Source organism: Cololabis saira, chromosome 12 (assembly GCF_033807715.1).
Source record: "Cololabis saira isolate AMF1-May2022 chromosome 12, fColSai1.1, whole genome shotgun sequence".
NCBI lineage: Eukaryota > Metazoa > Chordata > Actinopteri > Beloniformes > Belonidae > Cololabis > Cololabis saira.
Genome location: NC_084598.1, coordinates 13590930 through 13618676, shown reverse-complemented (window position 1 = coordinate 13618676; position 27747 = coordinate 13590930). Strand labels below are relative to the sequence as shown.

The window sequence follows — 27747 nt, the reverse complement described above, 5'->3', positions numbered from 1 at the left end:
ATTAAGTAAAAAGCACAGATTTATCATCATCAGCATTACTTAAATACAGTAAATTAAACTTCATTAATGTGAGAGTATTTGATGGTTTGGATCGTCGAGTTTCCAGTAACAGTCAACGGCTTTTGTCAACTTTGTCTTCCACATTTAAAAACTACTTCACAGAAAAGCACAGGACAGAGTTTGGTCATTCTCTGTTAAATTTATTTCCTGTAGAATACATTAAAAAGACAAAAGGCAGAATCTTGGAAGAATCGTTTGTATATAAAAGAACATTTCTCTCACAACCAATCTTGTAGGAGCTGCTTGCGTTGCAGAGTTCAAGGTTACGTTTTTAAAGTGAACACAACACTGACCTCTCGCTGAATGTAAGCCAGTAGAATATCACATGAAGTTAAGTAACATACGGTGGAGTACAACACAGAAAAGTATGTGCGAATAAATGTTCAAATCAAAGCTTCCTTTTAAATAATGTCGGAGCCACAGAACGGCGAGTCTCACGCAATCAAACTCAGTATCATGTACGTTCCCTCACAACGACGCCGCAGCGTCTCTTGGAAAGAACAACTGCCGTCTTTCACCGGTTGTTTCCAGTCACTTCCACTTTTCGGGTTTTTGTTCCTGTTTCATTTTCTCCCAACTTGTATTTGGGAAATCTACATTTTACTGAATCTGTCAAGACAGAAGCAGATGGGAAAACATTGAGGGTTGTAACTAAAATACTACTGAAGACACCTGTTTGCCTCAAATAAAACCCAGCTTCACTTAAAACAGCAGGTTTTCTGTTCTGAAGGTAAAGTAAGACCCCCCACCCCCCTTATGTTTGACAATTTACAAGAATTGTCTGGAGTAAAAAACACTCTTTAATACCCGACTGATTAACTGATCAGCTGATCTTGGTCTGTCAAGGACATAACCTCAGAGATGATGTCATCACAGGTTATCCAGCTGATCATGTTGCAGCTAAGTAGCTTCTGATCAGTTTGTGAATGTTAATGCACGCCATTTTCCCTTTGATGAATATATGCACATAAATATCTCACTTGGAACAAGCTACAGGACAAATGCATTGTGCTCTTCGCTTTTCCACAACAACCCTTTGATCTAATCCACCTCAGCTTTCAGGCGAGCTGCTGAGGACACGAGGGTTGGAGAAGTGGTCGCCACATTTTTGTAGTAAAACTGCTTGCATGTGAGACATTTATGGACCGCCTGCTTGTGACAGGTTCAGGTGACATTAGTAAATTCTAGCTACAGAAAATAATCTCGATTACAATCCCCTCGAAAAAGCACTGCACTATTATAAATGCAGTATACGGTACGAAGAAAGGCCAGAAGTCATCTCAGAACCATTTATGCAGTAAATCTGGCCTCGGTCGGGCTCAACGGTCCACATCAATTAAACCCCATCGATTTCTGGGTTAAAAACCACGTTAAACTCAATTACTTTGATTATCCATCATGTGTTTTAGCATACTATAGCTTCATAAAAGAGAAAAGCAGGTCCATATAAAAGGTGATTTGTGTATCTGCAGGGAAATCAAAGGAAAATGGAAAACCTACAGAACAAGCCATTAACCTCTATGATCGTTTCATGGCGTCTGTTCAGAGGACGCCTCATCTCCTGAAGGATGCACTGACGCAAGCACAGCCTTCAACAGGTAATGAGGCAGGCATACATCCACAGGCCTGTTTCTATGTCATGGTACTGCAGGGCTGGACACAGCTCCATGAGGGAGGGAGGAATTTTGTTTCCCACAGGAGGTAATACCACCTCAGGGTGGTCACAGCGCCAGCCGGCTACTTTTAACCCCTTATCCTGATGCAACGTAAACAACAAAACAGAAGCTATGACACCACAACCAATCTGAGGAAAGTTTAACCTCCTGGGATGACCACAGCCTGGATTTATAAGCTTGCTTCGTCGTTGTCAGACAAAGATACAGCTGCTGCTGGTAGTTTTACTCATTTTTAAATAAAATCTTTCAACATCTGTGGCTACTGGTGAAAATCCTGTCGATGACACCTACGCAGCATCTTTACATCCCAGTGTAGTTACTGGTTCATGCTGGGAGCCTCATCTGATAAAGTACAAAAAATGCATCAGTATCTCTGACGTAACTCAGAAGAAGACCAAAAGGTCCGACCCATATTGTATCATGTAACAGAAAGATGCCGCATGGGAACAGCGGTGGTCTCTTCTAAAGATGGACCCGACCATAAATACAAGTCTAATGAATCCTAAACGAAGATATTTTTTAAATTTGAGACTTAAAATATATGACCGTGGGCTTCTTTGTATAATCTCCCTTTTTCTGCAGTTAAATTTCTTCCTTTTTTCCCATTTGGCCTGATTTGACCTCTTTTCTCCCCACTCACCCCCATCAAATTGAGACCAGCCTGCCGCGGTTACGCAGCAGACTCCCTCCCTGCCCTGCCTCTCTATAGCAGGACACAGCCACTCTTCTTCCCCCGTCTCTTGGCCTGGAGGGCTGCCCTGGTGGCCATCTCAAACACCTCCCTCACGCCGTCCTTCGTCTTGGCCGAGCACTCCAAGTAGCCGAAGGCGTTGATGCGGTTTGCCATGTCCCTCGCCTCCTCCGACTTCACGGGCTCCTGTTTGGATAGAACAGAACTGTGAGGCAAAGCCGGCTCAAATATCCCAAAATAAACGGGATGATTTAAAAGTTGCAATATGAAACAATAGTAAGAGGAGTCTTTATTTTAGAGAAATCATAGTACAGCCCAAATTAAAGCTCAAGAGCTAAAGTGGACGACACCCAGGCCAATTTATTGATCTTAGAAGATGTCCCAAAAGAATTCCTCTGTTTAACTGCAACAAAACTCTTTGCAGTAACTCGTGATAGATTTGTTTGTTTTCTGTACATCTTTTGTTTTGAAAGTCAAGTATTGGAAGGTCTATTACAGGTTTAAAAGTTGAAAGAAGAATGCAAAATTAACTTATAAAAACAGTAATAAAATAATTCTCTTTTGTCCCACAATGCGAAGAAAATGGTTAAAGTTTGGTTTTAGTTTAAAGCTTTATCACAAAATAATCTGTCAAAATCAGCGTTTTACACCAAGGAGAGCAGACCCAGTATTTAAAAAGTGTTAATTACAGGCCTTGGGGAAAATCATGGATTTATATTTGCCTAATTCAGATACAAAGATGTCCTTTGAACGTTAAACATAAGCATTATATAGATTTAAAAAAATCTTCTTCAGGTTTCTACAGCTTAGAAGCTTCATCAGAACAACCAAAATGGTTTACTAACAAAAGAAAATCTAGGTAAGGGAACCATATCAGAGCTTTTTTCAGAATGCAAAATAAATATTTATTTACCTCACAGCTAAGAAGACAAAGGATAGAAAATATAAGCGCCTACTTGCTGTTTTCTGAACAGCTTTCTAATTTTTGACTGATAGTTTACTCATCTGGGAACTTGTAGGTTTCTTTATTGTTTATAACTTTTTGTTTTCCGTTTTGTGCATAAAATATTGTGGCAATAATGCTGTGAACGTATGTAGAAAGGAGGAAAAGAAAGAATGTGTTGGAGACATTTGTATGTGCAGGTTTAAAGACAAAAGTTAATAAAGATATTGTCCCAAAGGAACACCCATCTGAAGGAGCTGGACTGACCTGCTTCATCTTGGCCAACTCTCTGCGCGTGTGCTCGTCGTTTCGGAGGTCTTTCTTGTTTCCCACTAGGATGATGGGGACGTTGGGACAGAAGTGCTTGACTTCTGGAGTCCATTTCTCTGGAATGTTCTCTGAACCGGGCACAAGATGGACACGTTGAGCTTCCAGCAGAATTCACGTTCGTTACAAGTAGCAATTTACGAGGAGATCTCACCTAAGCTGTCGGGGCTGTCGATGGAGAAGCACATGAGGATGACGTCTGTGTCTGGATACGAGAGGGGCCTCAGGCGGTCGTAGTCCTCCTGACCTGCCGTGTCCCACAAAGCCAGCTCCACCTGAAGGAAATCACCACAAAGGATTACAACAGACACTTCATCATGCAAACATGCAAACTCCACACAGAAAGACCCTGCCGGGCCAGGGAGTCAAACCGGAACCTTGTTGCTGTGAGACAACAGTGCTAACCACTGAGCCACCGTGCTGCCATCAACACCTTCAGATTCACTTTAATGATTTTTTTTTTTTTTATATTTCAATCAGTTCAGTTATGAAATAAATGAGATCTGAGAGAAGCCAAAAGGTGAAGAGAACCAAAGGTTTTAAAAATCTGCAGTTTTCATTCACAACCAAAAGTCTTAAACTATAATCTGTGATTTTACAAACGTCTGCAGGTGGTGTCCGTCTCGTAATGCACAACAACACATTCTCCACTAGCTCCAGAGCATCCTTTAAAGTTCTGGTCTGTGTTACATTAAAACAGCAGTTTTGAAGAGCAGAAAATGCTTATTAAAAAGGTGAATATCCGGACCCAACACAGTGCTGGATCAATAAAAAGTACATAAAAATCAAAGTACAATAATCCTCACAGTAAAACGTGAGTCTAGCCATGATTGACGTTTTGCTTCTAACACTGATCTGACTTCTATTATTATACAATAGTTATGAAACTATTGATCTCTTGCCACTCAAGTCAATTAAGTTGTCCTGGAAACAGGGACCACAGTCCTATTTGTCACAGGCGAAGACCTGCTTCAGGTAGATTTAGCTGAACGGGCCTTTGATGTGATCTGGACTCGATCTGATTGGCCTAATCACTGACCTATAAATTAGTCCAGTTACACATGGGTATATTTCATTTAATGTATCACAAAACTACACTTTTAAATGTTTCTAAGTCATAAAACTCTTAATATTTCCAGATTTGTGTGAGTTATCTAAGAGATTTGTATCTTCATCATTGTATTATGAACATATTATTATATCAGTCAATGTGAAACTTTAAACTACAAAAGCACCTACAGACCAGCTGGAACTTTTCAAGAAAGCACAGATCAAGACATTTTCATCTTTAACAGTAAGAAAGATTTCACACTCTTTTGAGTTTTCATACTTGGAAAAACATCTCAATGACGAAAACTTGGAACCATCCAGGCTGCAGATAACAAACTCTAGATGTGAAGCCTGAAGATGTACGCATCTCCGCACATCTGATTACTCAGTCCGGTTCAGGAAATTATAAACTTTAAAGCTGAGAAGTGTTAAAGCTCCGAGTTCAGACATGATGGTACTATAATCAAGGGCTGCAAATATGACTTTTTTGTCACTAATTGACAGCTCACCTGTTTACCATCCACCTCAATATCGGCCACGTAGTTCTCAAACACGGTGGGGACGTAGACCTCAGGGAACTGATCCTTGCTGAACACTATGAGGAGACATGTCTTTCCACAGGCTCCATCGCCGACGATCACCAGTTTCTTTCTGATCGCAGCCATCTGAAAGACAACAGATTACAGACGTTCACCATTAAATAATGAGGGTTGTTTGCAGCCAAGACCAGTGGTTGTGGTGCTCATTTTTACTCAAGCTCAACGTGCTGTGTTTTTTCTGTTACGTTTTATTGATATCTGGAAAAAACATTTCCTAAGAGCTGGGACGAATTGTTCACTGATAACATGCTTCAAACATTTCATCTACTCTTTGAGAACAGCGGTCTTACTGGTTTCCTGTCCTCTCATTGTATTCGGCCGGTGTTTCCAGTCTAACTGCACAATCAGACCGAAGACTAAGCATCATCAACAACAGGACTGTGGCTGGGTGAAAATGTGCAGCAATGTGCCGACGGTGTACCGAGAAGGCTGGTTGAGTTCTGGATCTATTGATTCTTAGTTGATCACACAGCTTAGATAACGAGAAAAAAATGATTTCCCCCTCCTCTGTCTCTGATTTACGAAATAAAAAGTATCCTGTTCTCAAGCACAAAACCTATTTATTTAACACTTTAATGAGGGAGGAAATGTGACCAATCAGACAGGCCTTTAAATGCCATTAAATTAGCGATAGCCAAAATTCAGACTCATAAAAACATCTTCTTTATTCTGAAGTCAGTTCTATCACCGGCTTCTTCATTTCTAATTCTATGTCCAACCTCCTCGTCTGAATCAGGAGTTGGTCGGCATGTCCTGACTGATATGAAACTGCATATCAATAATGTCTACAACTGAAATCCCCCTCCTGAATCTAGAGAGGCTGAGACGGGACAGACTTATTTTCTCGCCTGTACAGGACCTGCTCCTATCAGCGTACGCTTCTCGTAGGTCAGCAGCTCTCCCTGCAATTTCATTTTATTAATCACTTTCAGTTTGCAGATTGGCAAATGGTTGCACCAGTGCCACTAATCTACAGAGAAATTACCATGTAGCAGTTCCTTGATTTTGTTGTCATTCTAGTTCCCTTTTTTTTTTTCTCACTGTGGATTATCATGTTCTGCATGTTGATTTTTTTTTTTAAATGAAGTTTTTACATCAGATGCTATAAAAACTATTCCAAACCAATACAAGGAGCATGACCCGCTGTGGCCACCCTGAAAGGGAAAAGCCAAAAGAAATTTGCTTGCATGCTGTCATGCTGAGACGAGAAAAAACAAAAAATGACATAAATGACAGAAAAGATTTGAAGGGCTGTTTCTTTTTTGGAAACAGATAAAAAGTCAGAAGTCAAATCACTTAATTTGTCACTTGGCATACATTTCATCATAATGACATTACTTCACTTTTTTTTTTAACTTCCCCCTTGAGGTCACTTTCCTAAAATGATGCATTGGCACATCAGATATATGTTAATTCCATTGCTAATATTGTAAAATTATGTTAATTTATTGCAGTTTATATATTTATATCAACTTTCACCTTCCAATTTTGTTAATTTTTCTATCCCAAACCCCTCTTATTCCTCCTTTCAAAAATCAACCTGTTGGAAACATATCTTATCTTTAAAGTGCTATTAAGATTGGGTCTGCCGGCCAGTCTATCACCTGAAAATAAGCTTGAGCTATCAGTTTTTTTAATTTGAAAAACATAACGGATAATGGCAAGATACACGACGCGATTAAAGGAAAAAAATAAAATAAAAATGAAATGGAAATAAAAAAGAGCCTCCTTAGTTTAAAAAAGGATTCATATGTTTTAACTGCATCAACTTGTGATCTTAAACAGTCATGTGGGAAGTAGGGATGGGAATTGATGAGACTTCTATTGAATCTGATGCCACCATCGATATGCTATTTTCAGCTTCAAAAAACTGCTTTACAGTCTCAAGAACACTGGATAAAAGCATTTCCCAACGGCACTTACACTTCAGCTACACACGAGTGTGAGTCCCTCTCTGAATCGTCGCATGTCAAAGTAAATATTTTATGTCTCATCTATCTTTCGATTTTCAACGATCATTTTTGGGAAATGCTCACATTGTCCATGGATTTGGGCTGCAACAATTCCTCGAGTACCTCAAGTACAAAAAAATGATCGAGGAATTTCCTCTGCATCGAAACCTTGTTTAATTAAAAAATAAATTTAAAGCTCACATTTCGCACGGATTCTTTTTAGTGTGAAGCAACATGCTTACAGGTATGCATCCCCTCTAAAGCGGATAAACGTCGCACAATTTAAAGGCAGTGTTTAAGAATTTTTTTTTCATACTTTCATACTAAAAAATAAGTGGGAAACAATTTTATTTAATTTTATGTCGCAGGAAATGTTAAATTTGAAGTAATTTTATTTAGTTTTATTGGGAAAATTTAACAAACAGTTTACTAGTTTTCATAATATGTAAATCAATGTCAATTGGTTGTTTTATTAGATGATCTGTCCTGTTTTCTATTGTATATTTATAATTGGGCTTTAATTAAGCAAAAGAATGTTTTATCTGATTACTCGATTAATTAATATTCAATAAAATAATCAGTTCCCAAAATATTTGATAGCTGCAGCCCTAAATGGAATTATAGGTTTAAAGGGGCAAACTTTCAATGTGCAACTGCTTTTCAACTGTCACCTCTAGCAGGAACATACATCCTGTAGTCATGGAAAAGATGTTTCCATGACTACCGCTTCTAGCAGCAAGCATTCCAACGAGCAAAGACAACATCAAAGTCTAAATCAAGCAAACAAAACAACTAAGGATAGCCAAAACAACTAAAACTGAGTTAAGAACGGACCTATTAAGACCTGGAAGGTGTGTAAACCATCATCTTCCAGGAAGAAATATGGGTATGGATTAAAAAAATCCCTTAAACAATTAACAATTAAAATAAAGGAAATCAACAAAAAGATTCCATCCTATGTTGGATATTGAAATGTGAGGATCTTCAAAAGGTACAGTGCAAGGAGAACCCAAAATATTTGGACTCAATAGCTGTATAGCCCCAAGAAAACCACTTTCCTATGAGGCTGATTAAAAACAACAAACAAAAAAAAACTAAAATTTGCTTGGGAACATTAAGATTGAACTCTAGGGGAAAAACAGTCCAAGTTCAAATGATGTGTGAACCCAGATTGGACCAGTTCCAGAGTGATGGTGCATCAGGGCAGGAAGCGGGGTGGACACACCCATCATGGTTAAGGTCGACATTACAAGCCTGGGGGGAGTATCATGGTCTGGGGGAGTATCATGGTCTGGGACTACGCTGGTGGGTCAGTGTGAGACTCAGCAGCCTTATGCCCCCTAATATGACAATGTCAACATTCATGGTTAATTGTGAAAGAAGGATTCAGGGAAAATTAGACCATATAGTCAATCATGAACTCTACAAAGAGTAAAGTGTAAAGACATATACATATATATATATATATATATATATATATATATATATATATATATATATATATAGTTTTTTACAGAGTCCAGGAGAAAACGAGCATAACCGAAAGTTAAAGCTCTTTAGCCATCTGGCGTATCACATAAATGGGCAGCTTTTCGTTACATTTTAACTTTTACTTCTCCCTCCAGTTTACTTATAATGCACCTGAAACTTCTGACCATTGGCTAATGATCTAGTAGAGCGAGTAAACCTACACATATCTCGTAAACGGTGTTATTTGTGTCCCTGTTCGGAGAACAGTCCTCACGGAAGTGAGTGACAACTAAGTTAACCTAGCCCTTCTCGACGGGCTAACTACTAGCTGCTAACTTTGCATACTTTCTTTTTCTGGGGAGCTACAAAACCAACTAGTTTCAAATCACCCGATTTTATCAGCTAGTAGTCCAACCAAACAACTAAGCGGATAAAAATGTAGAGAAATGACTTCTAAAGAGTTTAATCGTTAAAAGTGAGATACTCGCCTTTCTTTAGTTTTCCTGTTGGACCAGCAGCCCCGCCCCGACCAGTGCATCGCCTGGAGACCCGCCCCCACGAGGATTCCAGCCAATGGCACGCCGCCAAATCCTGAGTGAAGGCTCTGTTGACCAATCAACAGCAAGAACACATACACGCGCCCGCACACACAACACACATACATGTATTCAACCTTGTGGCTTTTATCAAGAAGGGATAAAAAGCAGCAGAGACTAAATTTTTACATTATTGGCCAACCATATCTGAAAGTATCTGGATCTGCGGATTTCACATAATAATCCTTTGTATTACCTCCTTCCTGTTACTACTCATGCTCCTCCTTATAAACTCACAGAGCCCATGTCCTGTGCTTGCACAGAGAGCACAACCCCAGCTGGGCCGTGCTCCATGTGCTCACCTATTTAACAAAAACATTGGGTATTTGCTGCATCACACATGTCCATGCCATAAAATTCACAAGTTAATCACCTAACTTAATGTTAAGCACCAACAAAACCTCTCTGAAATATATTGACTTAATATACCGTAATAACTGACCACCTATGGGGCAGAGGTTACAGTGTTTTGTTGTGTTTAACTTTTATACTGTCTTGTTTATTAATTATTGCTATGTCCAGTACTCGAGTTGTAAAAAGAATTCAGGGGGGATGGTGGATTTCATCATATGGGGACAGATAATTTGTGCTGATTACAAATAATATAATATATTACAAATAATAGCACTGACCAAAAATTACATAGCAGCAGTTAAATGCAGCCTTCTGTAAGCTTTAAATATCCACTGGGCTTACATCAAATACATCAAAACACAAAAATAAAAAACAGTTTTCTGAACTTATCAATATGACTCTGTCGTTCACAGGATACACAAAATGGATCACTGCTAAAATTCAAAATCTTAACAAGAATATTTGTCTTATTTCTAGTTAAAATGTCTCATTTTAGTAAAAAAAACTCATTACACTTAAAACAAGACTCATCACTGGAAAAGACAACAATTTTCACCTGTTTCAAGTAGATTTTCACTTGAAATAAGTAGAAAAATCTGCCAGTGGAACAAGATTTTTTTGCTTGTTATAAGAAGATAAATCTTGTCCCAGTGGCAGATTTTCCTACTTATTTAAAGTGAAAATGTACTTAAAACAGGTTAAAATTGTCAAATAAGTTATTTTTCAGGTGATGACTCTAAGTGTTGAAATAGCAGTAAAACCACATTCATTGATGAAATGACATAAGGGATGGAAAGGGGGGATGGCAGTTTTACAGGGGGGTGATTTGGACTGTTTTTATTTCAGGTGGGATGCCATCACCCCTCATCCCCCCTCAACTCCAGTACTGGCTAAGTCCAATATGCAGCAGTGGGCATGCTCAGGCTGCTTGACCAGTTTGACCTGTTATTTACATTCCTCACCAGCTGCATCTGTCATTACATTTTCCACTGTGCAATTTTTGCAGTAATTGACTGGCACTAACTTACTTTAGCAGAAGCACTTGTTTTGAAAACATCTAGCTAATGTGGACACTTAAAAATCATAAATGTTCCATTACGGATTTGTTTATTTTTTTCATGGCTTATTACCTATTTTTACTGAGGGAGTCATCCCAAAGGGATCAATAAAGTTGAGTCTACTATAATCGTGTATCCAATCACCGAGAAATCAGAGACGCTCATATATGACAGAAAGTAAACAGATTGGGGTAGCTAATTTCGAACACCTGACATGGGTGTTGATCGTGACCAGGAAATGAATAGTTTGGTTTTGGTCTTTCTTTTTGATATAATTGTGTCTCCAAGAGACCATTGAAAATGTTTAATATATTTCAATGATAAATGTTTTGAGGCAGCTGCCTGAGAAACTGAGATTAGATCCAAAACTGACCTTATACAGGAGTGTGTGTATATTTACTTCCTCTTTTTGAAATTCCCTCCATTTGCTTCCCTTCAAAACACACATTTTATTTCATGTTTTAAAGTTATGCTTCATAAATACCTGTAAAACTACAGCCACATGGTGTCTGGTGATAGATCCTGGCCTCTGTTTCTCTTTAGCTCAAGGCCTGTTCTTGTGCTGCTATGACTGATGCATCAGTGCAGTCCTACAGATCGGCTCATTCCAGCTACAGGTAGGACTTCTCAGTGTCAGACGTGTCTTCAATTTTTCATTTATACTTTCAAACTGTTGTGCTTTGACACTTGTAAAAACCCTGTGTAGAGTCTCCTGATGATGAAATTGGGGTAAATTCCTCTTTGCATCATAGGAAGATTTCTAGTTTTGACCTCAGTGGCTTCCACCTCTTGTCGTGGCTAGGCTACTATAGCAGCAGAGTAGCTGAATACAAAGAAGGCATATGTGTTGATGGCTTGGACTTCATTCTTCCCCTTCAACTGGATAGAATAGAATAGAATAGAAAAAGCTTTATTGGCCAAGTATGAACATGCCAGACAAGGATTTTGACTTTGGTTGTTTCGCTCACTGAACCCTGATTTAAATAGTTGCAAACAGTAAATAGACAAATGGCTCTTATTAACATATATACAATTAAAAAAAAAAAGAATGGTGCAGTAGTATGAGGTAGACATGTTTATTGAAAGGTGCATTGTTTCAGCATATGATTGTGGTTATTATTATTATTATTATTATTATTATTATTAGTATTATTATTATTATTATTATTATTATTATTATTATTATTATTATTATTATTATTATTATTATTATTATTATTATTATTATTGCACAGTGATGGATTTCTCTGAGACTCTATGAGTGATGAGAGTTCATCAGAGCAACAGCTTGGGGGAAGAAAGTGTCTCTGAGTCTGGAGGTTTTAGCGTACAGAGCTCTGTAGCGCCGTCCAGAGGGCAGGAGTTGGAACAGGCTGTGTCCCGGGTGTGAGGGGTCTGCAGAGATGTTACCTGCCCGTTTCCTGGTCCTGGACAGGTACAGGTCCTGGAGAGATGGGAGGTTAGTCCCAAGTATCCTCTCTGCAGACCTAATTCGCCGATCTTCAGGATCTGCCTTTCATTTTTCAGGTACTTGGCTGTGACCGATGTCCTTGCAGTTTCCCTAAAGTGGCTAACTTCTTGTGGGATCTCAAGGTATTTGTAGATGTCCTACACATTGCTTTGTGGCTGTTTGACCCCCTCAGTTGGGATCATTTTGCCCTTGCTTCAAATTGAATGCCTTTATTGTTATTGTTCTTTGTTACAATTTGAGCATGTTTATCTAATTTGACTGACATTTCAATATCACCGTTGTGTACCCTGTTGAAGTGAAGCAGCGAGTTAATGTCTTGCTCATTCTTGGCATATGGCTTGATGTCATCTATGTAGAGGTGGTGGTTGATGATTGCTCCACCACAGAAGCATATGGTTTAAAAGAGAGTTTCCAGTAAGCAGTTTGACAATAGAATATTGAAAAAAACTGCCTGGTCTGATGACTCTCAATCTGATAGTAGGGGCCGAGGTTGGCATAAATAGACAACATGAAAGCATGGATCCATCCTGCCATGTATAAATGGTTCAGCTGGTGGTGGTGGTAAAATAGTGTGGGGGATATTTTCTTGGTACACTTTAGGCCCCTTAAAGCAACTGAGACGGTTTTAATGCCACAGCCTACCTGAGTATTGTTGCTGACCAAGTCCATCCATTGATGACCACGGTTAAAAAATCTTCTGATGGTAACTTCCAGCAGGACAATGCACCATGTCACAAAGCTCAAACCATCTCACACTGGTTTCCTGAAGCCAACAGTGGGTTCAGTGTACTCCAATGGCCTCCACCGGGTTTGGGTCCAAAGTCACCAGATCTCAATACAATATAACACCTGGAGCAGGAGATTCACATCATGTCTGTGCAACTATCAGCTTGGAATGTTTCCAACACCTTGAAGTCCGAAGGGTTCAAGACGGCGTCGGGCAACGGCGTAGACTCTGCGTTGGTGTAGCGCAGAACCATAATTCAGTCTTAAACCACAAAAAATGAAAAGAGTTCTGCTTCTGCTCAACATCATAAACAAATTAATGTATTTATTTCTGAACACATATAGTTATTATTAATGTAAATTGAACTTGTTTGAGTGTTCTTTTTTTTTTATTTATTTAAATCTTGAAATACAATGAAAAATTAAGATCACAGGCAACATACAAATACAGAGATTCAAGCACCAAATTGAAAAAAAAAATAAACAAAAGAATATATACAAAGCACAATACAGTTGAATGTAAATTAAAAAGATAAATACAAATAAAAACAGCATAATGTGCAAGAGTAGGTTTCATGTAAACAAATTCAGCGATTTACAGATGCCTTTTGTGCCTTTGTGTTTTTTGATGAGTAGATCGTCCTCATATATTGTTCAAGTTCTTTTTTGGGTATAAGCAGTTCAGGCTTTCTGTGGATGAATTTTTTTTTTTTATTTATCCTTTATTTATCCAGGAAAGTCCCATTGAGATACAATATCTCTTCTGCCAGGGAGTCCTGGTCAAATCAAATTTGCACTTATGTATGTGTAACTTTGCTAAAAATAAAGACAGATTTATAAAAAAGAAAGCGTCACTATCTTTGTGATTAAAATTATGATAACCAAAAATAACATTCTTAAAATAAAGATGGAAATCAGAAAAGACAGAATCAGCAATATACTTGTGGAAGTCCCTCCAGAATTTATAAGTGAATTCACATGACCAGAATAAGTGAGAAGTTTGATGTGTTAATTTCATGGATGCAGTTAATTTGCAGTCCGGAACTCGTCACGTGGTTAAGTCCCAGGAAGTTGAGTTGTATGAGCCAATCAGCGGCGACGGAGCAAGGATCTTGTTTCTCATTGGATGATTCAAAAAGGAGGCCGTTTGAACCTTAAGCAGGGGTGCGCGCGTCGGTTGCATTTTGTCCGGTTGTTGTGGACTCAGGCGTCTACGGTGAGTTTTAGCGATGTTTATCACCGTATATCAGTACATTTATATTTCTGTATTCACAGTTTGATTGATTAGCGCGATAGGAGCATTACGGTGGGCGAGTTTTAATGTTTGTGGTAGTTCGCTCTCGGTAATGCTGCCTGTTGCATGATTATGGAGATGTGTTTCGTTAGCTTTGACTGTTTTTTGTTTGTTTGATTTACAAATGTTTTATAATTCATTGAATAATGTTGCATTAAAACAGAAATGTGTCGTTGTAAACCCTTTCCAAGACGTTTAATCTTCTATTAGCGTGTCCTCCGTCATCTAAACACTAAGTGTCTATGTTGAAGTCAAAATGACCACGATAAAGATCAAAAAGTGCTTGTGTGGTTGCTCTGACTTAAGGCTTGTTTGATAAATGTGTATTTTAGATAAACTACCAAACAGAAGGTGTGAAGATGGAAGCCCAGTCTGGCGACCCGTCCGAGTGCTACGAGTTTGACGCCCCGTCTCATGTTGTGGATTTCAAAGAGCTCGTAAATGCTGAAACCGACGACAACTGGTTTGGTACGTGTTTCATTAACCTGTCAATCCACCGTAACCTTTCACTGTCAAGGTTTTACAAACATTAAACTGTTGTTTTTTTCCCCCACTGCTTCATCTCACCCACACCCCGTGCAAAGACACCGTAAATCTGAAATACATTTTTATTTAATTTTTTTTTATTAATATCCAGAGGTGGGTAGAGTAGCCAAAAATTGTACTCAAGTAAAAGTACTGTTACTTCAGAATAATATGACTCAAGTAGAAGTAAAAACTAGTCATCCAAATAATTACTTGAGTAAAAAAAGTACTTGAAAAAACTACTCAAGTACTGAGTAACTGTTGAGTAACGTCTGATTTTTTTTTTTTTTTTTAACACAACCATTCAAACAGACAAAAATACAAAATAATCATCTTCAGGCAAATTAAATCAATAAAATTAATAAAAAATAGCTTAAATTAAAATCAGCTTAAAGTAAATTCAAGTACTTTAATAAATAATAAAATAAATTAAGCACAAGTAGCACAAAATTTCAAGCCTTTGTAATTTTCTTTTTTAACCAGGCTCCGCAGGCAGAACTAGAACAAGCCCATGAACTCATATAAACTCTGTGTGTGTGTGTTTGAGTCTGTCTATATGTGACAAAACATGCAAAAACATTTTTCCCAAAGAATCACTGTGATGTCATGAGATTGACGCGTACGCGGAGGGGATAAAAGAAAAGTAACAAGCTCAATGTAGCCTAATGTAGCGGAGTAAGAGTACTTTACTTTACTTTATTTATTTCTCAGGACAATGTACATTGATGAACATATATACATATGTAAATGTGCCAGATTGTAGCACAAGGCTAGTTTCCATCTGTAGTCCAATATAGGCAGTTAAAAGCAGAAAAGGTAAAAATGCAATAAGAAAAAGAAAACAGAGACAAAGACAAGTACAATTAGTTGTAGTAGTACAGTTTCTTCTTCACATATCTACTCAAGTAAAAAGTATAGTGATTCAAAACTACTCTTAAAGTACATTTCCCAAAATTCACTCAAGTAAATGTAACTCGTTACTACCCACCTCCTGTAAATATCCAACAACATGCGTTCATTTAATGAGTGTTTACATGCAGGAAGAGCAACATGCATCAGTTACTCTTAAAGTCGTAGGTTGCTGTAAATGTTACATCGAGGCTGTAGCAAGTTTTCTATTTGCAAACAATTGTGTGCTCATTTGTGAGGGGTTCATAAAGGACGACATCATAGAGCCCAGTGAACCCTCTTCTGAGTGAAAGCTGCAGTAAAGGATGTAAAGTTGACTTCTGGGTGGCTTGTGATGGGGGAGGGCTGTGGTTGTTTTGTTTAAAAGTCATATTTGAGACCTTGTGTGAGGGTGCTAAATCATACAATTATAAAGATGGTGTTTGCATCATTCTGTAGGACTAATATTTAAATCAATCTGTCAATTCCTTGAGGTAAACAAGAGCTAACCCTATCACCCTGCTCCACATTAAAGTACACTTCAGATTTAAGGCCTAAAAATTTGGTTTTGATGAAATGAGACGGACACATGGCTGAGCATTGACATTATGATTTGGTACAATATTTGCTTGTGAATTGGTAGGTTAGCTCCTGGGCTTGTAACGTTTAGACTCCCGCAGAGCTCACCTATTACATCATAGAGTAAAATATCTGAGACTGAGTGGAAACGGTGCATTACTTCAGTAGTTTAGTCCGGGCTCGTGGTACACAATATCCTGTTTTCTGTATCTGTTCTGTAGTGTTTGCCTCGGTTAATTTTGACTCTCAGGGGAGGCAATAAGGAAATTAGAATTTTAAGTTTCTAGCCAAACAAAAGATGACGTCAAACATGACAGCAACTTAAAATTGGATTTGTAACTACTATTTCTGAGCTTTTTTTTTTTTCCCTCATAGAATTTAAAATGTATTGGCAATTTCCTGGTTCTAACTTATTTAAATAATAGAGGGAATGCACATGACCTCACAGATGCGACTTCACAGCGGGTTACGCCCACTGAGTGGCAGAAAGACTGAGTGGCAGCGTAGACTTTCAGTTTGAGCAACTCAAACATCTAAAATGGGAAAGAGCTGTTGTGCGATCAACTGTACTCATAGATTTAGTTATAAATCGGAGTTATCGGTTTTCCAGGCACTGAAACATGGATTTGCGGTTCCCATTTTGTATCAGGTAATGTTGGATTTTTGGGTAGCTAACGTTAAATGGTTAAATCATAAAGTTCGGTGTCTTCTAGTCTACAATATATCGTGCCACGAAATTTTGCGATACAAAAACGTCACGAAACGTGTCATGGAGGTGACAAACTGTATCGCGATATTGGGTTATTAATATTAATCTAGTGTGTTGGCTAGTAACGCGCATCCGACCACGCGTGACGACCGTGCCTCGACCCGCGGACCAAAATCTGACTCCGTTCAGAAGAAACTAGTACCATTTCTTTTTTTGCGGTCCCGTTTTGAGCTCTGAACTTTTACTTATGTAAGGCTGGTGTAGAGTTAAACCTTACCCTATGGTGTAGAGTTAAACCTTACTTTATTAAGTATTCTAGATGAACACCTCAACTGGTGTAATCATATTGATCTCGTCTCCAAAAGATCCATGAAGATGCTAGGCATTTTGAGGAAAGTTCTCCCTTTAATTCATTCCTCAGCTTACTTAACCCTATATTATAGTTTCTTGTTCCCTCATTTAAATTATTGTAACATTGTTTGGGCAGCTAATTATCCGACTCATCTAAGAAAACTACTCTTATTGCAGAAGAGGTTTCTGAGATTGATCTCCCACTCCTCTAGATATGCGCCATCAGCGCCTCTTTTTCTCAAGTATCGACTCTTACCTATTGATAAGGTGAATGCCTATCAAACATGCCTTTTTATTCATAAGTTTATATACAGGAAACAAGATCTGCCTATTACTTTTCACAATTTCTTTAGTCTGACAAGTTTGTGACAACAGACTTTCACTCATATCAAACAAGGTTTAGTAACAATAGCTTATCTATACCGTCCTCCCGAACCTCAAGTCACCAATTCAACATTACTTATAGAGGCCCCAAGCTCTGGTCTGACTTAAACTCTTCACTGAGGTCCACCTCCTCCCAATGCATTTTCAAAAAAAACCTAAAGGAATTTTTACTTTCCACAGGAACCTAATTTACTTTCTCTACTCGACCTTTAATTTTATCGACCTTTAATTATATATTCTTTCTCATTGTTCTGCTTTTGTCACATTTTGTGTTTTTTACTATTAGTTGTTTCAAGTACTTGAATTCCTGTTGCTATTGATCTTTGTCTTTTGTTGTTGTTTAGCTCATGCATGCTGTCTGCTTGTCTTTTGTTTTTTTGACAGGGGTGGAACCTTGTACAAGTTCGCTATAGAACTTCGTTCCCTCCTTGCGCAGTGCTTCATGCATCTTTTTGTGCTAAATTAATAAACTCTAAACTCTAAATCAAACCTTTTTCGGGTCGTGAGTAGGATAAACACGGGGACAACTTCTGCTGAGTTCCAGTGTACTTTAATGTCCCTCAACAGTGTAGGATTTTAGAACATCAACACAGCACCTAGTGCCGTACTGTGGCGTATCACTCCGCCCAATCTAAAACAGACTAATCACTACAGATAAACTGACTAGTGTCATTATAGTCCCTGATTTACATCAGAATATATTTATAAAATGTAGAACCCTGAATTACCAAAATAACCTTAACAGAAATAAATATCCTCTTACACTTATAAGGTGAGCATGAATAAATCTTTTTATGATTTAAAATTGTATGTATTCATTTACGGTACTTTTTATTTAATTTTAGTTGTTAAATTTCTGGAAAAGGAAAAAGTCAAATCATACAGATAGAGAAACTATTCAGTTTGTGGCAAAATATTTTTACTTGTATGAAACTGAAGATGGATAATGCAAACCTGACATTTACTTTTAGTTCAGTTTGTGGAAAATAGTTGGCCTGGCTTTCTCTTTAAAACTTAAACAATTTTATAAGGCATTACAAACTGTAACAATAGGGCAAACGCACAGTATTGTTTTGTATTTTGTGTCTTTCAAATAAAAGACCTTTATTTATTTATTTATTTATTTTTTCCAGTCATAAGTTCCTCATTCAAGGTTGTTAAAAAATACTGCCGTATCGTTATTGTGACCTCAATATCATGTATCGTGAGATTAGTGTATCGTTACACCCCTAGTGTCTTCATCGCTTTAATTTTGCCAACAAATACTGCCTTGAAGTAGGACCAAGCGTCAAGACTTTGTATGCCTTCAAAATTAGCTAATTTAAGCTGTGTAAAGTCATTAAGTTTGATTTCTTTTTTCCGTCTCCTCCCTTTTGAGCAGATTGTCAGGCCCAGGGAGCATGTGGCCAGCTTATCACCCCTCAGAGACCTGCCCAGCACGCTAATGAACCCGTGGTCGACGTAAACCCTCAAGTTGGGAGAGATGAGGACTCTGGTCCGTTAATTTCTTAATTTGTTTTCTTCTGTATTGGCATCTGTTTGAAAGAGATTTTTCTGTCCGCAACACCAATAAAAACATTTCTGAACCGATCATAATTGCAGGTCAGAGCGAACCCACATCTCTGTCCTCAAACATCGTTACATCCTGGGGACCGGAACCTAAGAATCCTGCCCGACCAAGGAGGAGGACGGCTGCCGAACGCCCTGCACAGCCACGCAGGTACAACTCATGAAACGGCTACTTATTTTGAACCGGAAGTTAAGTTTTAAGTCTGAGACCTGTGGTGAGGTCCTGTCATACTTCTGGGTGCGTGTGGTTTACTTCAGATTAAACATTCAACCAGAGTGTCTCAGTTTAGTGTAATCAAGCTGTTTTTTATTATTTTCAGGGTTTCAAAACGTAAAGAGGTGTCCAGCGGTCAAACTGCACCACCATTAAAGAAACAAAAAGAGTAAGTGTTACAACTGTGCTGTTACCTTTTTATTTAAGCCATATTCAGGTCTACGCTGACTGATTGGTCGTAATACAGTAACTGTTCTTTCTATAAAACCCTGTATATTTGATGTAGGAGTGTTAATCAAAAATCCGGAAATGGGCAGCTCAGTGTCAGACCTGGAAGCCGCAGGAGTACACGCCTAAGCAGTGCAAGGAAGACGAAGAAGATCCCCGAGGCAAAGTCCACCTCCTCACATGCAGAGTGAGTCTCCCATCTTCTCCAGTGAAGCCGGCGCTGCCGCTCTGAAAGGCAGAGTTAAAACCTGTCAGCTCTTAAAGGGCGACAGGAGGGACGATGTTTGGAAATGGTTAACAAATTTCCCCTGCCTCAAAGACTACTTTTTTTTTTTTTTTTTTTTTTATTTCAATTGTGTCAGCTTAAAGATGTTAATTCTTGTATAAAAACTTTTGTTGAAAATAAATGATTATTGTTGTCACCAGCAATAGTAATTTGGGTCCAAACAAGCCGAGCAGCACTGAAGAGCTGGAGATGGAGCGCATCAGAACCCTTCAGAGGGAGGTGGCTCTGCATCGCAAGAAGAACGAGGCCAGCTACAAGGCTGCTCTGGCTGGCGGTGAGTTCTCATCGCTGACTCTGCAGCTCTTCATGCTAACTGCATTTAAAGGAGCTCAGCAGATCCGTCACGACTTCAACTAAAGTCAAACCCTGTTACCCCAGATACACTTCCAAAGAAGATGGTCCTGTCTACGACTGTGCCTAAAGACTTCCACTTCACCACAGACACTCGCATCAAAGCGTCTGCTTCAAACACAGCGCATAAGGAAGTGGACTTCATCAATCAGCTTCGCAAGCCTTCCTCCCCAGTACGTACATCTCATTATAACGAGCAAAACTATTAAACCCACAGAATTTGCCACGTATGGAACGTAGCCGGAGGAGGCTGATTTAAAAACACCGGTTTGGGATGTTTTGCTTGTGTACAGATCACATGGACTAATGCAGATGGTTATCGTGTATCTTAATTTGAGACTGATACAGATACACTTTTACAGAATATTGATTATAATTTTGTTAATATACAGTGCTTGCTTTAATGTATTACTGTTTGAAAGTGTAAATATTTATGGATTTATGTACCATATTTAAACGTATGGGGCACTGTACCCCACTTATGACTGGAGCCTTACTCTAAAGCTTTAAGAGATGCAGAAAGATGGTGAGTTCAGAGTGTAGGGTGAGGGATGAGGGCCATGAGCACTGCTGAGTCATTTAAACTGTCAAGCTGACTACCAATGACGTTGCAAATGCACGACGGCGAGTTTATAAACTGCAGCAGTGTGAAAGCGACTGGCAGGGACTGAGTGGAGGGTGCGTTGGCCGGTGCAGAAGATTGTTGCAGCATAGCGAGCTGCGTTTATCATGTGGAACAAGTCTCACCACATTTTATCAGTTATCCTCAGCAACGTTGGGTGGGGGTGCTTCTGATGAGCTCTTCATCTCTTATGCTTTGAAACAGCCCTGTGTGTGATGTCATCACTGTTTAGGAGCAATTTGATTAGCTGACCCTCGTTTTGAAGCGTGAGAAGTTGAAGATTGCTCTACAAAAGCTATGCTGCTAATGCAACGTATGAAACCCAGAGTTCAGTGTTTCATCACCCGCACAAACTGAATAGACTTTGACACTGAGGGTGCTTCCAGTGCCGACGTTTGAGTTAGTGGTTGTGGTGCAAGTTATTCAGGAGGATCAGATTTATAAACTTGTGGTATATACATGTACACCACAAACCTAATTGTTATTGTTTCTTTAAAGGCGAAGGCCAGGAAAGGAGCCACGGTGCCCAAACCCTTCAATCTGTCAACGGGCAACAAGAGAAAGGAGGTGGAGTCAGGCGCCTACGTGTCCGTGGCTCAGCAAATAGAGCAGTTTGAGAAACGGACCCCCACCCGTTACCATCGGCACAGTCGCCAGACCCAAGAACGAGGTGGGACGAGCATGCCAACTTTTCAGCATTTTCCATCACTTTTTTTTTTCCTTTTTATAAGTAAATAACGAACTGTTTGGCAAATGATGTTGTCTTTGTGATATAGATTGTTTCAAAGCCCTAGTTAAGCCTGTTTAATATTGGCAAATGTAATAAATGGGGAAAAAAAGGAAAAGCAGTAAACAGACATAAAAGTTTTTCTCTCATTTAAAAACGGCATCTCAGGACCATCTCCAGTGAAGGCGAACCACCTGAAGCTCACGCAGCCTCACTCCCCTGCTCTGATGACACGTCGGAGAGGTCGACTGCCCACTGTGAAGAGCAGAGCAGAACAGGAGGCTGAAGAGTTGGAAAAGCTTCAGAAGTAAGGACCTGTCCTTGTCTCTCTCCACATGAACCTTCAGATTTAGTAAATTGTAGGGCTGCAGCTATCGAATATTTTAGTAATCGAGTATTCTACTGAAAATTCCATCGATTAATCGGTAATTCTAGTTAAGTTTTAAGTTAGAGTGTTCAAAATAAAATGATGAGCCCTGCTGTATTGGAGCACATTTGGCACCAGTGCTGCTTGTTTTATCCATGAATGACTACAGCCGGACCTCCGCCCTCGCCGGAGAGCGCCGTAGGCTCTGCGTCGATTTAATGCGGAACAATAATTTTGGCTTTAGAGGGGGAACATAGGAGAACGGACCAGAAGAATATAGCGTGGATTGAAAATAAAAGTTAAGCACTGAACTACATGTGTCTCCCGTCTGGGCCATTGCAGACTGCCTGAGCACGGCATGTTACAAAACAAACATATCCACCGCCTCTTTCTTCCCCCTTTAACGTGCGCAGCGCATGGATGTATGGCGCAGCGTCAGCGCGTTGTGTCGCATTAAATGTAGTCCGGGCGTAATACGAGGATTCGAGCTGGTGAAATTAAACGGGGAAAAAAAAGAAATTAAACGATTCCTCGAGGCAGAGAAAATTCCTCGATCATTTTTTGTAATCGAATTATTCGAGGAATCATTTCAGCCCTAGTAAATAGTTTTATTTTAAGCGTATGGTTCAGGATTTTTCAAGTCTGAGTTTCAGCCACTGAATTTCTGGGTCATTATTGCTATTCGCAGGTTTAAAATCAAGGCCCTGGAGCTGAACAAGAAGATACTGGATGGTGCTGAGGAGCTGAAGAAGCCACCAGTGAAGGAACCCACCGTACCCGAAGGCTTTGAACTGGAGATTGAGAAAAGGCTCCAGGAGAGACAGACCAGCAAGAAGCCCCAGGAAGATGAAGAAAAGCCTCACAGCTTCAAAGCCAAGCCAATGCCCAAGAGCATCATGGAGGGAGTTGTGGTGAGCACTGCACACAGATTACACCCAAGCATCTTTATTTCAGAAATGGCTAAACTACCATAGTTTTATCGGGTAGTAAAGGTGGTATTCTCCTATTAACAGGGACTGCCAGACAAGAAAGTGCAATATCCAACCGTGCCAGAATCCCCGGCGTTTGCCCTCAAGAAGAGGGTTCGTATGGAGCGCAAAGTTGAAGAAGTAAGGGAATGTTTAAACCGTTATCTGTGTTTCATTAAGTTTGCTCAACTGGTGACGATATAAAGACGTGGCGACTGTCTCATGGACTTCTGTTTGTTTTGTCAGGTGACACCCCCGTCCCCAGTGAAGGCCCATGCGGCGCCTCACTTTGGCCTTTCATTCCAGCCCCGGCTCCCAGAAAACCACCACGTGGAGGTCTGCGCGTTCTCCTTCGATGAGCGGGAACGAGAGAGGCTCGTCTTGAAAGAGAAGAAGCTGGAGGAGATGCGAAATAAAGAGGTGAGGTTTCCTTTCCAGAACCGGAATCTGTGAAGACACTAGGGGTGGGCAAACTGGCAATATATTACGATACTTGACCAGCCAATTCGATATTCAAAATTTGAGTATTGTTTTTTTTTCCTCTCAAATAATAAATCATGTTTCAGATGGGTTGTAAATCCAATACGACTTTATTGTATACATGGGCTTTAATAATTGTTGTTCATTTGATATAATGTAAATAATATGAAAAAAATGTCACTTTAGCTTGTACAGTTACAATAAATGGCATAGATCATTTGAGTTACATTGTTTTGACGCATGAATGATCACCATAATCTGATGTACATGCAACTCTGATTTTAAGATACATAATGCCTTTTACAGTTTTCAGCGAACTATGTATTATATCACAATATTGTGATGTGTATCATATGGTGAAGGCCTGGCAATACCCAACCCTAAAGGACACGTCTGTTGAATCTCAAAGTCTTCTTACCTGAATGTTGACAGGTCCCGCACTTCAAAGCCCAGCCACTGCCGGACTTTGATGCCGTGAACCTCCCTGAGAAGAAGAAGCTGGAGCCCACGAAACCGGAACCCTTCAGACTGCTCATAGACCAACGGGGAGCTGTGAAGAGCAGCCGCTGGGAACAGATGGTACAACCTGACCTCTTACTGGTCAAATAAAGCCGCCTTTGTTCTTGATTTATGCATTTTTAAAAGTGTCATTTTAAACTCTTGTCTTGCAGGTAAAAGAAGAGCAGAAACAGCAAGAGGGTGCAGCGATATTCAAAGCCAGGCCCAACTCGGTCACTCATAAAGAACCTTTCCGGCCCAAGAAGGACAGCCGACCTGCAGTAGGTAAGACAAGTCACCAACCCCAATGCAGCAAGCAGCGTTACCTCAACCTGGAGGCTTTTTTTAGTTATTTATACCCTTCATCCAATTTAGTAGTAGGGTCTTTCTTGCTGACCTGTGCACGCTGTTCTTCTCCCACTCGCTTAAGACGCTGAAATAAACAAACGGCCGCGTAGCAGACGGCTAGAGACGAACTTGACAACAGACTGTAGTTTGCACGGTGTTGGACGTCACAAATACGAAGCACTTCTGGCCAACTGAAGGACCTGTGTGGATCTACGGCGGGCCGTGGAATTGTTCACGCTGCGACATGCAAATTAAAATCAATTCAGTTTTAAACATCAGCAAAATCTAAATTGCACAGCGTGTTGTGAAGGCGCATTAATAGCAGGATTTTTAGCTCGTCGTTGTTTTGGGAAAGTTTGTGTAACTTAAATCTAAATCTAACCCAACATCAGACTAATTTCTTCTACCATACTTGGACTGGACCTCTAAACTTAACCGGAGCAAACCTCGTCGATACACAATCAATACATCTGTAAACTATCTGCCTGACTGGATGTAATGAACTTAAACTGATAAGAGATGGTTTAGTAATCTTTTACCGCATGTTGAACAGTTTTCGTCATAGTTACACTTTTTAAGTGCGTTTTTTAATTTGGACTTTATTAATCTCGATTCTTTAAACACCACCAACTCTTTTACATCCTAATAAGAAACGGCCACATGCTGTAACAAGTTTTATAGGTCTTTCGGTCATTACTTTGACTCTTTATAAGACAAACTTGATGTTTTGGGTCACTTATGCCCAACTTTTCAAATCTGAACGGTTTGCAGGCTTCACTGAGAAGTTTTTATCTGCTCATGTTCAAAGCTGTCACAAGAACACATGAAGTTTTCCTGACCCAACTGTTGAATGCATCTGCAAGTTAGCGTATATTTAGTTTAATTCAAGTCATCTTTTGGATGGCCTACTAAATAAAAAAAACCTGACTCTTCATGGGTCTGGTATTCAGATGTTGTCGGTCGGTGCTTTCAGGTGGATGACCTGTTAAAAATCAGTGACGTAGCGGCTGACAAGTGTGTCACGATGGAGCAACTGGTCTGCATGATGCGACTGCAGTGTTTGACGTTTTTATACACACTTCGTTCTACTTGTGCTTTTATGTTTGATCAGACTTCTGAGACTCGATCAGAGGAAGAGGTTTTTGTTTGTTTTTAACACTTAAGGGGGGTTCTGGGAGCGTTTGTAACTCCTGGTTCCTTCAGCGTGGTCGCAGCAGAGATGCAGTTTGTCTACTCTGAAAGTGCCCATTGTTGACAGGATCAGGTCCTGAAGAATGCTCCAGCTTTGTTGAGAGGCTGAAGCATTCTTCATTGCTGTCACTCACTGTGCCCTTGTCTTCACAACTGCCACCGTGGCTCACTTGAGAAGACCTTCAATCTTCTACAGTAGTGGAACCCTTCGAGCTGGCGACGGAGCGCCGGGCCCGGGAGTGGCAGGAGTACGAGCGGCTGGCCGGCGAGAAGGAGGTGCTCAGGGCACGCATGGAGGCGGAGCAGAAGAAGGAGGAGGAGCAGAAGCTGAGGGAGGAGATAGCCCAGCTGCGACAAGACCAGGTAACTTTTGGGGGGTTTAAAAAATATTAAGAAGACTGTAGAATGCATTTTTTTTTTTTTTTTAAGTTTTTGGGCAGCTGTGAAGTTAAAGCAGCACAATGTAACTTTCAGCTTTTGTTGAGTTTGGCGGCTCCTTTGGACAAAAGCGGTAGTGCTTTACCAGTAGTGTGGAAGGGTTCCTACCATCCACCTCCAAGTTACATAGTTCCAGTGAAGGCGATACAGACCCCTCAGTCCATGATAGAGGTGTCATTAAACCTGTTGGAAGTTGATGTACCATCACAATGACTCTGGAAATATTAGATTAAGGTGGAAAAGTTACATTGTGCTGCTTTAAGATTTGATTCAACATCAGGTCACTGCTGCTCAGTTTCATGTTGTTCAAGTTTTAGCTTGATGCCTACGCCTTGACACAACAGGAGCAACGTACGGCTGTGCAAATTCTGAATTACATTAAGTGGGTCGAAACCAGAATATATCAACTGTCTGATGTCTCAAGGTCATGTGAAGTGGCTACAGGCCGCTTCTGTTTTCCAGCTTAGCTTTTGTTAAATAATCACGCTGCATCATGTCATGTGGAAGTCTGAGGTCATATTTACCTCATTTTAAGACCCAGTAAGAACCTTGAACAGGCTGTGGTTTCTTTTTAACAGGACTGTCTCATAAGAAATGTCGGTAAAAAGCATCAGACACACATTTCCTTGAGATTTCTGCAGCTGCGTGTCCAGATCTGCCAGAGCAGCTGGACATTACAGCCAAACAGGAAACGCATGCTCCTAATGGTCTGTCTGAAGTAGACAGTGCAACCCAGAATGATTACAGACGGGCCAGGAAGCATTAACACCAAGCTGCAGCCTCACAAACACTTAAACTCTGCATCCCACCACCACATCTGCACAAACGGTTCCCTACGTTGAACTGCCTTGTTTGTTTTTTCAGATTAACATTAGCATCTAGCTACCTTAGAGGGTGCCAAATATTTGGGTTTTACAAGTCTATTATAATTTGCCATCTTTAAATGTTTTCAGTTGGATGTAAATCTGAATCTAAAAACTGTTGAACCATCAATATGACCAACAGTACGCTTATGACTGTCCACAGTCTGTTAGTAACATCTGTATTTAACCATTTTGCCTGCCCCAGAGAAGAGGAGCAAATTTGTCTTAAGGAGATTTCATCATCAGTGACTTTCATCTGGCAAGATCCACGTGTTCGGTCTTTTTGTTAAAACCGTCACAGAGCTTATGAATCTCTCCCTCTTAAGTTTGAAGGGTTAAAGGGGGACAAACAGCTGAGCCGTGAATCCACCTCAAACATGTATCCTGACCCGGTTGGAGAGTGCGAGGTGCCTGACGGCTTTTTCCTGTTCTTCCTCAGGTCCACAAGGCTCAGCCGATCAGACACTATAGACCCGTGGCGGTGCTGAAGAGCGAGGTCCCTCTCACTGTCCCGGAGTCCCCAAACTTCTCTGATCGGTTCCGACTGTGAGCAGCCGCCTGCTTTGCTTTTACGATTTTTGAGATTTTACTCCTGCTCTACTCCCTATGTATTTTTTATGTTGTCAAATAAAAGTCTTGTTCTTTTTTCTTTTTTTGTGGTAATTTAGTCAAATCTGCCACAACTTTAGCTTTGACTTGTTTTTGTTCCAAAACTTTCCAATAAGTACTTTCATTTTGTACTAAACGTTGTATAAATATGTGTAAAGTTTTTGTGTAGTCATTAAACCATCTTTCTCACATGACCAGGGTCTCAATTTATTTTAATAGGTTCCCACCATAAACTGGACATAAGAGTTGCTTTTAACTAATCAAGAACAAGGAGCTTTTGTTTTC

At 39.8% G+C, this 27747-nt stretch overlaps 2 protein-coding genes across 3 annotated transcripts; one reads left to right on the top strand and one right to left on the bottom strand.

The window, feature by feature from the left end:
- Window positions 1–179: 179 nt before the first annotated feature.
- Window positions 180–9312, bottom strand: LOC133456909 (rho-related GTP-binding protein RhoA-C). Its single transcript, XM_061735607.1, has 5 exons — window positions 9257–9312; window positions 5257–5412; window positions 3852–3972; window positions 3638–3768; window positions 180–2613 (listed from the first exon to the last, which is right to left on the bottom strand). The coding sequence occupies exons 2-5, from the start codon at window positions 5410–5412 to the stop codon at window positions 2440–2442; spliced, it is 582 nt and encodes a 193-aa protein (XP_061591591.1). The 5' UTR covers window positions 9257–9312; the 3' UTR covers window positions 180–2439.
- A 4819-nt stretch (window positions 9313–14131) lies between these two features.
- Window positions 14132–27647, top strand: LOC133456908 (targeting protein for Xklp2-like). 2 transcript variants are annotated; one of them, XM_061735606.1, is made up of 17 exons: window positions 14132–14189; window positions 14600–14735; window positions 19085–19198; window positions 19306–19423; window positions 19593–19655; window positions 19773–19901; window positions 20141–20274; window positions 20379–20524; window positions 21472–21643; window positions 21869–22007; window positions 22756–22978; window positions 23081–23176; window positions 23282–23455; window positions 23948–24094; window positions 24187–24298; window positions 25749–25915; window positions 27293–27647. In XM_061735606.1, exons 2-17 carry the CDS (start codon window positions 14627–14629, stop codon window positions 27401–27403), a joined length of 2154 nt encoding a protein of 717 aa, XP_061591590.1. In that variant the 5' UTR covers window positions 14132–14189; window positions 14600–14626; the 3' UTR covers window positions 27404–27647. The 2 variants fall into 2 exon arrangements, with proteins under 2 accessions (XP_061591590.1, XP_061591589.1); XM_061735605.1 differs by having other exon boundaries at window positions 25731–25915.
- Window positions 27648–27747: the final 100 nt, after the last annotated feature.